This window comes from Lithobates pipiens, unplaced genomic scaffold, assembly GCF_037356315.1.
Source record: "Lithobates pipiens isolate NorthernLeopardFrog02 unplaced genomic scaffold, aLitPip1_a1.2 Scaffold_35, whole genome shotgun sequence".
Taxonomy (NCBI): domain Eukaryota; kingdom Metazoa; phylum Chordata; class Amphibia; order Anura; family Ranidae; genus Lithobates; species Lithobates pipiens.
In genome coordinates, this window is record NW_027507811.1 from 11,798,998 (window position 1) to 11,814,392 (window position 15,395).

At 45.5% G+C, this 15,395-nt stretch overlaps 1 protein-coding gene across 1 annotated transcript in view; it reads right to left on the reverse strand.

Annotated features, from left to right (window-relative positions):
• Positions 1-15,395, reverse strand: part of LOC143955491 (uncharacterized) — a 75,487-nt gene that overhangs the window by 38,334 nt on the left and 21,758 nt on the right. Inside the window, exons 5-7 of the mRNA XM_077465529.1 lie at positions 604-897; positions 293-514; positions 19-169 (exon numbers count right to left, since the gene is read on the reverse strand). Of these exons, the coding sequence (XP_077321655.1) occupies positions 19-169; positions 293-514; positions 604-897 (667 nt within the window). The remainder of the gene's footprint in view (positions 1-18; positions 170-292; positions 515-603; positions 898-15,395) is intronic.

Below are 15,395 nucleotides of genomic sequence, written 5' to 3' on the forward strand. Positions count from 1 at the left end.
TTAGTGTTAATGACCCACCTGTGCTGATCTCTGTAGGAGTGTCCTCCTCTATAAATGTCCCCGTTATTCCATCCTCCTTCATAGACTGCTGATCATCCCTCACATACCTCTCTTCTTCTTCTTCTTCTTCTGATTTCACCTCAAATTCTATATCCATTGGATCTCCACTCTAAACCAAGAAAATGAGAGAGAAAATCATCTGTAAGATAAGAGCTTTAATATTGTGACATCACATAAGAAATCCCCACATTGTCTCTGTAAGTGTATGTTCTAGATTCTCCGTCCCACCAACCTTGTAACAGTGGGGGATGGTGTGATCTTCCTGTGTGGAATCCCGGGAATACAGAGGACGGGGACATCTCTCTGGTGGGTTTCTGTAGCTGGATGACTCCACCATGGTGTCACGGAACAGATCTTTGTGTCCTTTTGGAAACTCCTCCATCACCTCATCCTCATCATCCTCCTCTTTTATCTCTTCTTTAACCTCAACTTTAGAATCTCTCAGGTTTCCACTCTGAATATATAATAAAAATGACATCAATGGTAACAATGCAGATAATGTACAGATCCTAATGATACTATCAGTGATTGTTCCTCATCTACCTGATGATGGTGGGGGATGGTGTGACCTTCCTGTGTGGAATCCCGGGAATACAGAGGACGGGGACATCTCTCTGGTGGGTTCCTGGTATTAGGCGGCTCCATCATATCCTTGTGTCCTGAAAGCTCCTTCATTACACCATATTCCTTGTCCTCTTCTTTAATAACACTATAATAATCCTCAAGGTTTCCACTCTGAATATATAATAAAACATTTATTGTAACAAACATGATTGTGTATAAATCATAACTACTAATAAATGTGATATGGCGATTTTTACCTACCTCACTTATACGCTTAATGATACATCAAATAAGTGAGTACAATCTTGTCTATATAAGAACCAACCAATGCGGTTGCAGCTATAACCAATAAAATCAGTAACGAATGATAACTTGCAAAAAGGATAACAATCTAATTTATTTTATACAGAAAAGAAACTTTTGAATAATCAGATATTACCAAATATAACGTAGCTGATAAAACTCTTAAAGCAATGATGTTATTGATAAAATACGAAGTAAGTAATATAAAAAAAAAGGAAGTTTCAATGTAAAAAAAAAAAATGTTTCTAATACACAAAGGAAAGAAAGTTACCATAAACGAAACAAAGAATGGTGGGGATACGATACCCAGTCAGACCTTACCTGTCCATGCTTGCACCCAATCATGAGGCTCAGAGAGAGAACGCATCAATGAGCGCTTTGATTTTTATGTTCCCTCTCTACCCATCCCCCACCAATCACACCCCTGGACTACTTTCATTGATTCAAAAGTGGCACTGAATCCTGATTGGCTGAAATCCAACCCTAGTTGGTCATCATGCTTCTCGCATAAGAATTAGAATTTTCGGTTCCTTCCTGTCTACCATGTTTATGGTTGTTATGTAAGCAACCCTCCTTGATCTCAGTATAAATTAGCATTTCAAGAAATTATGATCAGGTGGAGACACAATGTCTGCTCCTCACTCTAAAGACAATGGTGTAACCTAGTTACTATGCAGACAAATGACTTTGGTCTTTTTTACAGCTTACCTGTAAAATGCTTTTCTTGGAGTACATCCATTTGGCAATAGTGAATTTCGATGCTGCCTGTCCTTTCCTAGGACTTTCCGGCAACACGAACAAAACTGTTTTTTGAATCTGAGCAGTCGCCTTCAAATAGATCTTGACCACTCTCACTACATCCAAAGAGTGTAGTTACTTTTCTTCCTTAGAACAGGGTTCTGGAAAAAAATGAAGGTAAAACAATATCCAGGTTTAGGTGAAAACCTGAAACCACCTTTGGCAGAAAGCTATCCTTGCGAACGATTAAATATGGCTCTTTACAAGAAAGAGCCGCCAGCTCTGATACCCTTCTTGCAGAAGAAATGGCTACCAGAAAAACAAGTTTCCTTGTCAAAGGGACCAAAAGAACATGTCGTATCGGCTTAAAAGACTGTTTCTGTAATGCAGACAGAACTAAATTCAAGTCCCAAGGGTTCTGGGGTGCTTTAACCAGAGGCTTAAGCCACGTTACCCCCTGTATAAAGCTTCGGATCAAAGAATGCGAAGCCAGCGGACGTTGAAACAACACTGATAAGGCCGAGATCTGACCCTTGATAGTACTCAAGGCCAGCTTCATCTCAAGCCCCATTTTCAGAAAGGCAAGCATTCTACCTATGACATACTCCCTAGGATGTCAACCCCTGGATTCACACCAAGAAACATATGCCTTCCCGAATCTATAATAAATGACTCTGGAAGCTGGCTTTCTTGCATTAATCAAGGTAGGTATCACTGAGCCTGAAAGCCCACGATTCCTTAGAATGTGGATTTTAATAGCCAAACCTTTAAATTTTGCATTTGTTAAAGTGGTTGTAAACCCTTACAAACCACTTTGACCTACAGGTAAGCCTAGATTAAGGCTTACCTGTAGGTCCAAGAAAATATCTCCTAAACCTATACGGTTTAGGAGATATTTGCCTGAAGACAGGCACCGCTGTCTACGGCGCATGCGCCGTAGACAGCGACGCGCGGGCGCACTGAGCGTGGCATTTCCAACAATGGATCTGCCGCGCGTGTCGGCTCCCGTGCGCATGCGCGGGAGTGACGTCATCGCGGCTCCGCCGAATGACATCGGCGGAGCTGCGAGACGCCACCAGCAAGATGGATGCGGCGGACTACAGGGGACAGCGCGACTTCGCTGGCTCCTGTGTCAGGTAAGTGACGCATAATGGACTACTATGCGATGCAATGCGATGCATAGTAGTCCATTATGCTTTACCTTTGCAGGGAATGAAAGAGGAAGTAAACCCATCAGGGTTTACTTCCTCTTTAAGTAGGATGGAACACTGGTCCCTGCGATAGCAAGTCTGGACGTGGTGGTAGGTTCCACCATCTTTACTATTTCTGCATACCAAGATCTTCTGGGCCACAGGAACTACCGACTTCCTTTCCCGTTTGATTATGCGAAGAAGTCGAGGTAGCAGCAGAATAGGAGGGAACACATAAATCAGTGAGAATTGATCCCACGGAGTCACCAACGCATCTGTTCCGCATGCAAATGGATCCCTTTGTTCTTGACACAAAGTTGACGACTTTGTTGTGGAACCTGGACGCAAAACAGATTTACATCCGGGATTCCCCATCATTGGCATATAGCCAGGAAGATGCTGGGGTGAAGGGACCATTCCCCCGGGAACAACTGCTGGCGACTTAGGTAGTCTGCCTGCCAGCTCTCTACCCCTGGAATGAAGATTGCCGAAATGCACGGTGCATGTTCTCCTGCCCTGGTTAGAATATGGTTTACCTCTGCCTGGGTTTCCTGACTTCTGGTGCCCCCTTGGTGATTGATATAAGCCACTGCTATGGCATCGTCGGATTGAATCCTGACAAGAGAATTCTGCAACCTGAATGTCCAGGCCTTTAGGGCTAGATGCACTGCCCTAATCTCTAGAATGTTGATGGGCAAGGTCTTTTTGGTTCTGGACCATTTCCCTTGGACACACGCTTCTCCCAGGATTGCTCCCCAGCCTGAAAGGCTGGCATCTGTTGTTACCACCTTCCAGGTAACTGGTAAGAAGGATTTCCCCTTCTGCAGATTCTTGGATATCCTCAAACAACTGAGGCGCATTGGAAAATCTAGTGCCTGAATCTTTTAGTTCCAGACCGATAGGATACTGTTTTGCAGCAGTCTCGAATGAAACTGAGCATAGGGAACTGCTTTGAATGAAGCCACCATCTTCTCCAATAACCTCATACAAAGGCGAATGGAAGGACCTTTCTTTGCCCTGACCCCTTGGACCAGATCCTTTATGGCGCTGATCTTTGTCTGGGGTAAAAACACCTTCTTTTGGGCTGTATCTATGACCAGACCCAAGTACTCTAATCTTCTTACTGGCTTTAACCACTTGAGACCCAGGCCAATTCTAACATTTCTCTCCTACATGTAAAATTCCTAATTTTTTTGCTAGAAAATTACATAGAACCCCCAAACATTATATATGTTTTTTTTTAGCAAAGACCCTAGAGAATACAATGGCGGTCATTGCAACTTTTTATCTCGCACGGTATTTGCGCAGCAATTTTTCGAACGCGTTTTTTTTCAGAAAAAAAAAACAGTTTCACGCTTAAAAAAAAAAAAAAAAAAAACAGTAAAGTTAGCCCAATTTTTTTGCATAACGTGAAAGAGGAGGATACGCCGAGTAAATAGATACCCAACATGTCACGCTTCAAAATTGCACGCGCTCGTGGAATGGCGCCAAACTTTGGCATTTAAAAATCCCCATAGGCGACGCTTAAAATTTTTTTACTGGTTACATATTTTGGGTTACAGAGGAGGTCTAGGGCTAGAATTATTGCTCTCGCTCTAACGTTCGCGGCGATACCTCACATGTGTGGTTTGAACACCGTTTTCATATGTGGGCGGGACTTACGTATGCGTTCTTATAAAGAGGGGAGGGGGGGTGGTGTTGCGCTCCTTATAATGTATTTTTATGGTATATTACCACAATATTCCCAAAAATTTATTCAATTATATACCTAATTATTCTTTATCACGATAATCAGTAAGGTGCATATGTGCAAAATCAGCAAAGAATCATTTAGCAAATATGTTGAAAGAGCATAGTGATTTTTTCACTTATGCTAATACAGGACAAAATAAAACAATATCTAAGTGATATAAATATTATCCACATAAAAAGTGTAACTATAAGTGATTATATCGCTGTGCAAAATATATAAAACATAAGTGAATGGTTCATACAGTGACTAATATATAAACGAATAAAACAACAAATAATAAAGTTGAAAAATAACATTAAAAATATATATATATAAATGACGTGAATACAGAATATCGAACTAAACGAATGTTCAGTGCGGTATTGGACTTTTGATCCTTAGTCCAATGTGCAATAAAAGTGCAGACGTGCAAAGTGTTTCACTGGAACACTGTGTATCGCTGTCTTGGCATTAAAGTGACACTGTGCCTTTAAAGCGGGAGTCCACCGGGACTCCGCGTTTTTTTTTTTTTTTTTAAAAGCCAGCAGCTACAAATACTGCAGCTGCTGACTTTTAAATAGTGACACTTACCTGTCCAGCGCGCCCGCGATGTCGGCACCCGAAGCCGATCGCTCGCTCGGCTGCCGGGTCCCGCCGCCATCTTGGGTATGGGAATCAGGAAATGGAGCCTTTCGGCTTCATTTCCCGGTTCCCTACTGCGCATGCGCGAGCCGCGCGGCGCAATCCGGACGGTCCCCGCTGCCTCTGGGAGCTGTGTGTTTCCCAGCAGGCAGCGGGGCACTTGCTGAAGGGGGCGGGCGCTTGCGGAACGGGGGCGTAACCTACGCTCGTTCCGCAGAGAGCTAGCCCGGAAGTGGGTGCAGTTACCTGGATTATCCAGGTAACTGCACCCCCCTCCCCCCTGAAAGGTGCCGATTGTGGCGCCGGAGGGGGGGGGGAGATTCCGATGAGCGGAGGTCCATTTTAGGGTGGACCTCCGCTTTAAGTGCAAAAGGTGTATAGATCTTCAGTGTCACTGACACCCCTGGTAGAAGTGAATGATTACCTTACTGCTGTAAGGTAAACAGCATGTAGCAGGATAAAAGGAGGAGGGGGGGAATCCCTTCAAACCGATCTTTTCCTAGGTATTCGTTTCACTTTTAAGTGGAGCCGGGGGGATTTATATATATATATTTTTAATGTTATTTTTGTGAATATCTGAGACTTGGATCAATATGGAAAGATTAGTTTTCAGGACATTCTTTCTACAAATTAAATTTTCCCTCTTTCTTCCTATATGAATCTTCTAAAATAAAAAGACATACATATTCCCATCCCCCACTACTAATAAAAGTCATATAATCCGTTAGTATAGACTGATGAGGTGAGAAGGTGATTGGTGGGAAAGGTGACACACCAAGAAAATGAAGACAATGTTCCGACCCCGTAACTGGGGGAACGTTCTGATCCTGAAGGGGTAAATCTGCCTGTGTGGTGTAATAATTGCCCGTTGTAGGCCATGTATGGTCAGGATGGTCATTGTCTTGTCTATTTATTGTCAGTGATGTTTGTTTAGAGGAACATATTACTAGAATTTATCTCCAACATGAAGGGAATGTTCTGGCCCAGCTCTGGATGGACAGTTGGATAAATGGTTCTATATTTAGGATGTATCCAGTCTATAAACCAGAGGCTCTGGATGGACAGTTGGATAAATGGTTCTATATTTAGCATGTATCCGGTCTATAAACCAGAGGCTCTGGATGGACAGTCGGATAAATGGTTCTATATTTAGGATGTATCCGGTCTATAAACCAGAGGCTCTGGATGGACAGTTGGATAAATGGTTCTATATTTAGGATGTATCCAGTCTATAAACCAGAGGCTCTGGATGGACAGTTGGATAAATGGTTCTATATTTAGCATGTATCCGGTCTATAAACCAGAGGCTCTGGATGGACAGTCGGATAAATGGTTCTATATTTAGGATGTATCCGGTCTATAAACCAGAGGCTCTGGATGGACAGTTGGATAAATGGTTCTATATTTAGGATGTATCCAGTCTATAAACCAGAGGCTCTGGATGGACAGTCGGATAAATGGTTCTATATTTAGGATGTATCCGGTCTATAAACCAGAGGCTCTGGATGGACAGTCGGATAAATGGTTCTATATTTAGGATGTATCCGGTCTATAAACCAGAGGCTCTGGATGGACAGTTGGATAAATGGTTCTATATTTAGGATGTATCCAGTCTATAAACCAGAGGCTCTGGAAGGACAGTTGGATAAATGGTTCTATATTTAGGATGTATCCGGTCTATAAACCAGAGGCTCTGGATGGACAGTCGGATAAATGGTTCTATATTTAGTATGTATCCGGTCTATAAACCAGAGGCTCTGGATGGACAGTTGGATAAATGGTTCTATATTTAGGATGTATCCAGTCTATAAACCAGAGGCTCTGGATGGACAGTTGGATAAATGGTTCTATATTTAGGATGTATCCGGTCTATACACCAGAGGCTCTGGATGGACAGTCGGATAAATGGCTCTATATTTAGGATGTATCCGGTCTATAAACCAGAGGCTCTGGATGGACAGTTGGATAAATGGCTCTATATTTAGGATGTATCCGGTCTATAAACCAGAGGCTCTGGATGGACAGTTGGATAAATGGCTCTATATTTAGGATGTATCCGGTCTATAAACCAGAGGCTCTGGATGGACAGTTGGATAAATGGTTCTATATTTAGGATGTATCCGGTCTATAAACCAGAGGCTCTGGATGTACAGTCGGATAAATGGTTCTATATTTAGGATGTATCCGGTCTATATACCAGAGGCTCTGGATGGACAGTTGGATAAATGGTTCTATATTTAGGATGTATCCGGTCTATATACCAGAGGCTCTGGATGGACAGTCGGATAAATGGTTCTATATTTAGGATGTATCCGGTCTATAAACCAGAGGCTCTGGATGGACAGTCGGATAAATGGTTCTATATTTAGGATGTATCCGGTCTATAAACCAGAGGCTCTGGATGGACAGTTGGATAAATGGCTCTATATTTAGGATGTATCCGGTCTATAAACCAGAGGCTCTGGATGGACAGTTGGATAAATGGTTCTATATTTAGTATGTATTAAAGCGGGAGTCCGCCGGGACTCCGCGTTTTTTTTTTTTTTTTTAAAGCCAGCAGCTACAAATACTGCAGCTGCTGACTTTTAAAATAATGACACTTACCCGCCCAGCGCGCCCGCGATGTCGGCACCCGAAGCCGATCTCTAGATCGTCTCTCGGGTGCTGCCGCCGCCATCTTGGGTATGGGAATCAGGAAATGGAGCCTTTCGGCTTCATTTCCCGGTTCCCTACTGCGCATGCGCGAGTCGTGCTGCGCAATAAGGACGGTCCCCGCTGCCTCTGGGATCCGTGTGTTTCCCAGCAGGCAGCGGGGCACATGCGGAAAGGGGCGTAATCTACGCCCCTTTCCGCAGAGAGCTATCCCGGAAGTGGGTGCAGATACCTGTACTGTACAGGTATCTGCACCCCCCTCCCCCCTGAAAGGTGCCAATTGTGGCGCCGGAGGGGGGGGGGAGGGTTCCGATGAGCGGAAGGTCCACTTTAAGTCTATAAACCAGAGGCTCTGGATGGACAGTTGGATAAATGGTTTTATATTTAGGATGTATCCGGTCTATAAACCAGAGGCTCTGGATGGACAGTTGGATAAACGGCTCTATATTTAGGATGCATCCGGTCTATAAACCAGAGGCTCAGGATGGACAGTTGGATAAACGGCTCTATATTTAGGATGTATCCGGTCTATAAACCAGAGGCTCTGGATGGACAGTTGGATAAACGGCTCTATATTTAGGATGTATCCGGTCTATAAACCAGAGGCTCTGGATGGACAGTCGGATAAATGGTTCTATATTTAGGATGTATCCGGTCTATAAACCAGAGGCTCTGGATGGACAGTTGGATAAATGGCTCTATATTTAGGATGTATCCGGTCTATAAACCAGAGGCTCTGGATGGACAGTCGGATAAATGGTTCTATATTTAGGATGTATCCGGTCTATAAACCAGAGGCTCTGGATGGACAGTTGGATAAATGGCTCTATATTTAGGATGTATCCGGTCTATAAACCAGAGGCTCTGGATGGACAGTTGGATAAATGGCTCTATATTTAGGATGTATCCGGTCTATAAACCAGAGGCTCTGGATGGACAGTCGGATAAATGGTTCTATATTTAGGATGTATCCGGTCTATAAACCAGAGGCTCTGGATGGACAGTTGGATAAATGGCTCTATATTTAGGATGTATCCGGTCTATAAACCAGAGGCTCTGGATGGACAGTTGGATAAATGGCTCTATATTTAGGATGTATCCGGTCTATAAACCAGAGGCTCTGGATGGACAGTTGGATAAATGGCTCTATATTTAGGATGTATCCGGTCTATAAACCAGAGGCTCTGGATGGACAGTTGGATAAATGGCTCTATATTTAGGATGTATCCGGTCTATAAACCAGAGGCTCTGGATGGACAGTCGGATAAATGGTTCTATATTTAGGATGTATCCGGTCTATAAACCAGAGGCTCTGGATGGACAGTCGGATAAATGGTTCTATATTTAGGATGTATCCGGTCTATAAACCAGAGGCTCTGGATGGACAGTTGGATAAATGGCTCTATATTTAGGATGTATCCGGTCTATAAACCAGAGGCTCTGGATGGACAGTTGGATAAATGGTTCTATATTTAGGATGTATCCGGTCTACAAACCAGAGGCTCTGGATGGACAGTTGGATAAATGGCTCTATATTTAGGATGTATCCGGTCTATAAACCAGAGGCTCTGGATGGACAGTTGGATAAATGGTTCTATATTTAGTATGTATTAAAGCGGGAGTCCGCCGGGACTCCGCGTTTTTTTTTTTTTTTTTAAAGCCAGCAGCTACAAATACTGCAGCTGCTGACTTTTAAAATAGTGACACTTACCCGCCCAGCGCGCCCGCGATGTCGGCACCGGAAGCCGATCTCTAGATCGTCTCTCGGGTGCTGCCACCGCCATCTTGGGTATGGGAATCAGGAAATGGAGCCTTTCGGCTTCATTTCCCGGTTCCCTACTGCGCATGCGCGAGTCGTGCTGCGCAATAAGGACGGTCCCCGCTGCCTCTGGGATCCGTGTGTTTCCCAGCAGGCAGCGGGGCACTTGCGGAAAGGGGCGTAATCTACGCCCCTTTCCGCAGAGAGCTATCCCGGAAGTGGGTGCAGATACCTGTACTGTACAGGTATCTGCACCCCCCTCCCCCCTGAAAGGTGCCAATTGTGGCGCCGGAGGGGGGGGGAGGGTTCCGATGAGCGGAAGGTCCACTTTAAGTCTATAAACCAGAGGCTCTGGATGGACAGTTGGATAAATGGTTTTATATTTAGGATGTATCCGGTCTATAAACCAGAGGCTCAGGATGGACAGTTGGATAAACGGCTCTATATTTAGGATGTATCCGGTCTATAAACCAGAGGCTCTGGATGGACAGTCGGATAAATGGTTCTATATTTAGGATGTATCCGGTCTATAAACCAGAGGCTCTGGATGGACAGTTGGATAAATGGCTCTATATTTAGGATGTATCCGGTCTATAAACCAGAGGCTCTGGATGGACAGTTGGATAAATGGCTCTATATTTAGGATGTATCCGGTCTATAAACCAGAGGCTCTGGATGGACAGTCGGATAAATGGTTCTATATTTAGGATGTATCCGGTCTATAAACCAGAGGCTCTGGATGGACAGTTGGATAAATGGCTCTATATTTAGGATGTATCCGGTCTATAAACCAGAGGCTCTGGATGGACAGTTGGATAAATGGCTCTATATTTAGGATGTATCCGGTCTATAAACCAGAGGCTCTGGATGGACAGTTGGATAAATGGTTCTATATTTAGGATGTATCCGGTCTACAAACCAGAGGCTCTGGATGGACAGTTGGATAAATGGCTCTATATTTAGGATGTATCTGGTCTATAAACCAGAGGCTCTGGATGGACAGTTGGATAAATGGTTCTATATTTAGGATGTATCCGGTCTACAAACCAGAGGCTCTGGATGGACAGTTGGATAAATGGCTCTATATTTAGGATGTATCTGGTCTATAAACCAGAGGCTCTGGATGGACAGTTGGATAAATGGCTCTATATTTAGGATGTATCTGGTCTATAAACCAGAGGCTCTGGATGGACAGTTGGATAAATGGTTCTATATTTAGGATGTATCCGGTCTATAAACCAGAGGCTCTGGATGGACAGTTGGATAAATGGTTCTATATTTAGTATGTATTAAAGCGGGAGTCCGCCGGGACTCCGCGTTTTTTTTTTTTTTTTTTAAAGCCAGCAGCTACAAATACTGTACAGGTACTGTACAGGTATCTGCACCCCCCTCCCCCCTGAAAGGTGCCAATTGTGGCGCCGGAGGGGGGGGAGGGTTTCCGATGAGCGGAAGGTCCACTTTAGGGTGGACCTCCGCTTTAAGTCTATAAACCAGAGGCTCTGGATGGACAGTTGGATAAATGGTTTTATATTTAGGATGTATCCGGTCTATAAACCAGAGGCTCAGGATGGACAGTTGGATAAATGGCTCTATATTTAGGATGTATCCGGTCTATAAACCAGAGGCTCTGGATGGACAGTTGGATAAACGGCTCTATATTTAGGATGTATCCGGTCTATAAACCAGAGGCTCAGGATGGACAGTTGGATAAATGGTTCTATATTTAGTATGTATCCGGTCTATAAACCAGAGGCTCTGGATGGACAGTTGGATAAACGGCTCTATATTTAGGATGTATCCGGTCTATAAACCAGAGGCTCAGGATGGACAGTTGGATAAATGGTTCTATATTTAGTATGTATCTGGTCTATAAACCAGAGGCTCTGGATGGACAGTTGGATAAATGGTTCTATATTTAGGATGTATCTGGACACATATTATAATATAACTCCAATATACAGGATGTGAGATGTCTGTAGTAGTGAATGTTGGAGATAAAAGACGTCACAGTGACTATGGAGGAAGAGGACGGACATGACAGGGGGGTTACTGGGTGTAAATAGAAAATAAAATTCTTAGATTGTAAGCTCTAATGAGCCGGGCCCTCCGATTCCTCCTGTACTGTAACTGTACTGTCTGCCCTCGTGTTGTAAAGTGCTGAACAAACTGTTGGCGCCATATAAATCCTGTATAATAATAATCTTTTTTTAATCCGTAATTTTTTTTATTTTATCAAAAGAGAACATAACAATTAAAGGGGTTGTAAAGGTAAATGTTTTTTCACCTTAATGCATTCTATACATTAAGGTGAAAAAACATCTGACACTGCCGGCGCCCCCAGTCCCCCTGTTTTACTTACCTGACCCCTCGAAAATCCCGCGCTCGCCCCCGCCGTCCTCTTCGCCGCTCATTGGCTGGAGTGGATGGATTGAAAGCAGCTCAGCCATTGGCTCGCGCTGCTGTCAATCACATCCAATGACGCAGCGCGCCGGGGGGGGTGGGGCCTTGTGATACAGCGAGCGGCTATAGCCGCCGGCTGTATCACGGGAGCGCGCCCGCAGGTGCTTCTCACCAATGCGAGGGAGCTCGCATGAAGCACCTGCGGGAGGAAGCAGAGACAGTTGCCGAGGGACCCCAGAAGAGCAGGTTCGGGGCCACTCTGTGCAAAACGAGCTGCACAGTGGAGGTAAGTATAACATGTTTGATATTTTAAAAAAATAAAAAATTTTGCTTTACAATCCCTTTAAGATTGTTGCAAATAATATCTTATTACCTCCTCTGCGGCAAATTCCCACAATGTCTCCTCTCTACTTCCTCACAACTCACCTCTCACCTGGAACTTCCTGTCTTCCATAGAGACTTCCTGTCTATATGTGACATCACTTCCTGTCTTCCCTAGAGACTTGCCTGTGTAGAAGTGAGATCTCCACCTTGTGGAGCTCAGAGGATTTGCAGTCTGGAGACAGGTCTCGTAGTGTGAACGCGACCTTGTGCTGTGTATGTATGTACTGTATATCCTTATACACTACATTGCCAAAAGTATTGGGACACCTGCCTTTACACGCACATGAACTTATATGGCATGGCAGGGGAGGGCTGGTAGTCTTAGGCCTGGGGGGAAAGTCCAGTCAAGTGGCCAATCGAACCACAGGCCAGCTCCCAGCAGGACCCAAAAGCCATGGCCAGAAAGACCCACAGGCCATGGCCAGCACAGGACCTGACAGCCAGTGTTGAGGACTATTTACCATTTTCACGTTACTGGGTGGGCAGGGTAAATGGGGTATATAGGGGGTTGGGGTGATGGCAACTTCAAGTTGAAGCCAGGGCCCAGCCTGGACCAGTCATGCCCCGGTCTCTGCCTGCCTCCAGACCAAGGACTCCGGGACTTGTAGTGGAAAAGTAAGCTGCTCTCCGTCAGTTATTTCTTCTTTCTGTGACTGTCTCAATAAAAATTTCAAGTTGCAGCCATCCAACGCCCAGCCTGAGCCAGTCACAGACATCCCAACCTGCAAAAACTCATTTTCTCAAAACTCAAATTCATTCCAAAGGTGTTCTATCAGGTCGAGGTCAGGACTCTGTGTAGGCCAGTCAAGTTCCTCCACCCAAAACTCGCACATCCATGTCTTTATGGACCTTGCTTTGTGCACTGGTGAGCAGTCATGTTGGAACAGGAAGGGGCCGTCCCCAAACTGTTCTCACAAAGTTGGGAGAATGAAATTGTCCAAAATGTCTTGGCATACTGACGCCTTAATAATTCCCTTCACTGGAACTAAGGGGCCAAGCCCAACCCCTGAAAAACAACCCCCACACCACAATCCCCCCTCCACCAAATGATTTGGAGGGGTGACCTTACTACTTTTGGCAATATAGTGTGGCTGAGCGAGTTTGGGGTGGAGGAACGTGACCGCCCTGACCTCAAACCAACAGAACACCTTTAAGATGAATTAGAGCAGAGACTGCGAGCCAGGTCTTCTCCTGCAACATCAGTGCCTGACCTCACTAATGCTCTTCTGGAAGAATGGTCAAACATTCCCATAGACACCCTCCTAAACTTTGTGGATGGCCTTCTCAGAAGAGTTGAAGCTGTTATAGCTGCAAAGGGTGGGCCAACTCAATATTGAACCCTACGGACAACAAAAAGGTGCCTGTGGAGATATTTTGCTATGTTTGAGGCAGCACGGTTCCTTTCACCGCATGGCGCTGTCCGGCAACCATTTTGGATGTGGGCAGAGCATGTTCCCCTTGTGAGCTTCAGCAGCCATTTTCTGTAGGTTTTCCCTATTCAGATCATTGGCAGCCATTTTCTTGAAGCCTGAGCGGTTTTTTTTCACCGAAGCTCTCTAGTGACAGCATGCCATGTGCTATTACATGCTGCTTCCTGTGTATACAGGACGCTGGGCAGCCATACCCTGAGCGCTGATGCAAACTCTGCAAATCGTTTCACTGCTCTTTGCTGCTGCTGCTGCCGACACAGTTTCTTCACTCTGCACTTGGGTAACCTCCTGGGGACTACAGGCATGGCTAGTAACCGACACAGAATGCCTCAGGGTGGTGAGTCTGGCGCTAGGAGCCCCCCAGCCAAAGTCCCTTTCCTTTCAGGTGGCAGACAGGGTTGGGTCAGCATGGCTGCAGAAACTGGTGTTTCTTCCCCCGAAATCCAGGCTATTGCAACTGGGTCACCTGCGGATGGCGCTGTGCCCATGGACACCCTGACGGCGGTCCTTAACTCATTTGTTGCTAAAATAGAGGCGTGCGTGGAAGGAAAGGTGCGCTAAAAAGGCCCCTCCCCCCATCCTCTGAGGAGAGCTCTGATACAGACTCGGGCCCTGCTGCGGCTGGTGACCACTGCTCTGACCTGGACCGTTCAGACAGTGAGGATGATTCCCCGTCCGGGTCCGGGCGCGACAAAGTGCTGGTTGGAGCACTTATCACAGCTGTGCGTGATACCCTGAAGATCCAGGAGCCAGCGGATCCCTTTGCTGACGTACCGGTCCACTTTGGGTCCCGCAAGCCAGCACGTTCACCTAAGGTGTTCCCGTATTTGACTTATTTTGACAAGTTCATCTACAGGGAATGGGGTTGGCCGCAAAGGACCTTTTCGGTCCCCAAAAACATGGCGGTGCGTTACTCCTTTGAGGAAAGCCTTCTCAAAAAGTGGTCGGCTCCTCGGGTCGTGGACCCCCCAGTATCCAGGTTAAATAAAGTAACCACCATCCCGATTGAGGGGACTCCTGCATTCAAGGATCCCACAGACAGGAAGGCCGAGGCGGTGGATCGTTCCTTGTTTACGGTTGTGGGGTCAACCGTGCAACCTGTACTGGCATCCGCACTGGTGTCGCAGACACTGACTGAGTGGGCAAAACTTTTGCACCGGGAATTGGGAGAGCAACAGGCCTCCCCTGTCTGCGTGGAACTAGCAGACCAACTAGTGCAAGGCCTTAAGTACGTCTGTGACGCGGCCCTGGATACTCTTCCTCTGTTATCTAGGGCTTCAGTGTCAGCTGTGGTGCTGAGGCGTCTGATTTGGCTAAAATGCTGGTCTGCTGACCAGGCATATAAGAAAGCCTTGACGAATCTTCCCTTCCTTGGCCACCAGCTTTTTGGAGCCTCATTGGATGACATTATAAAAAATGCCACTGGTGGTAAGAGTACCCTACTCCCTCAAGCCAGGAAGCCTAAGGAGCCACACCCTAGGCAAGGGCCCTCTTTTTCCGCTCACAAACGGCTTTTTCGTCCGACCGGGGCTTCGGCGAAG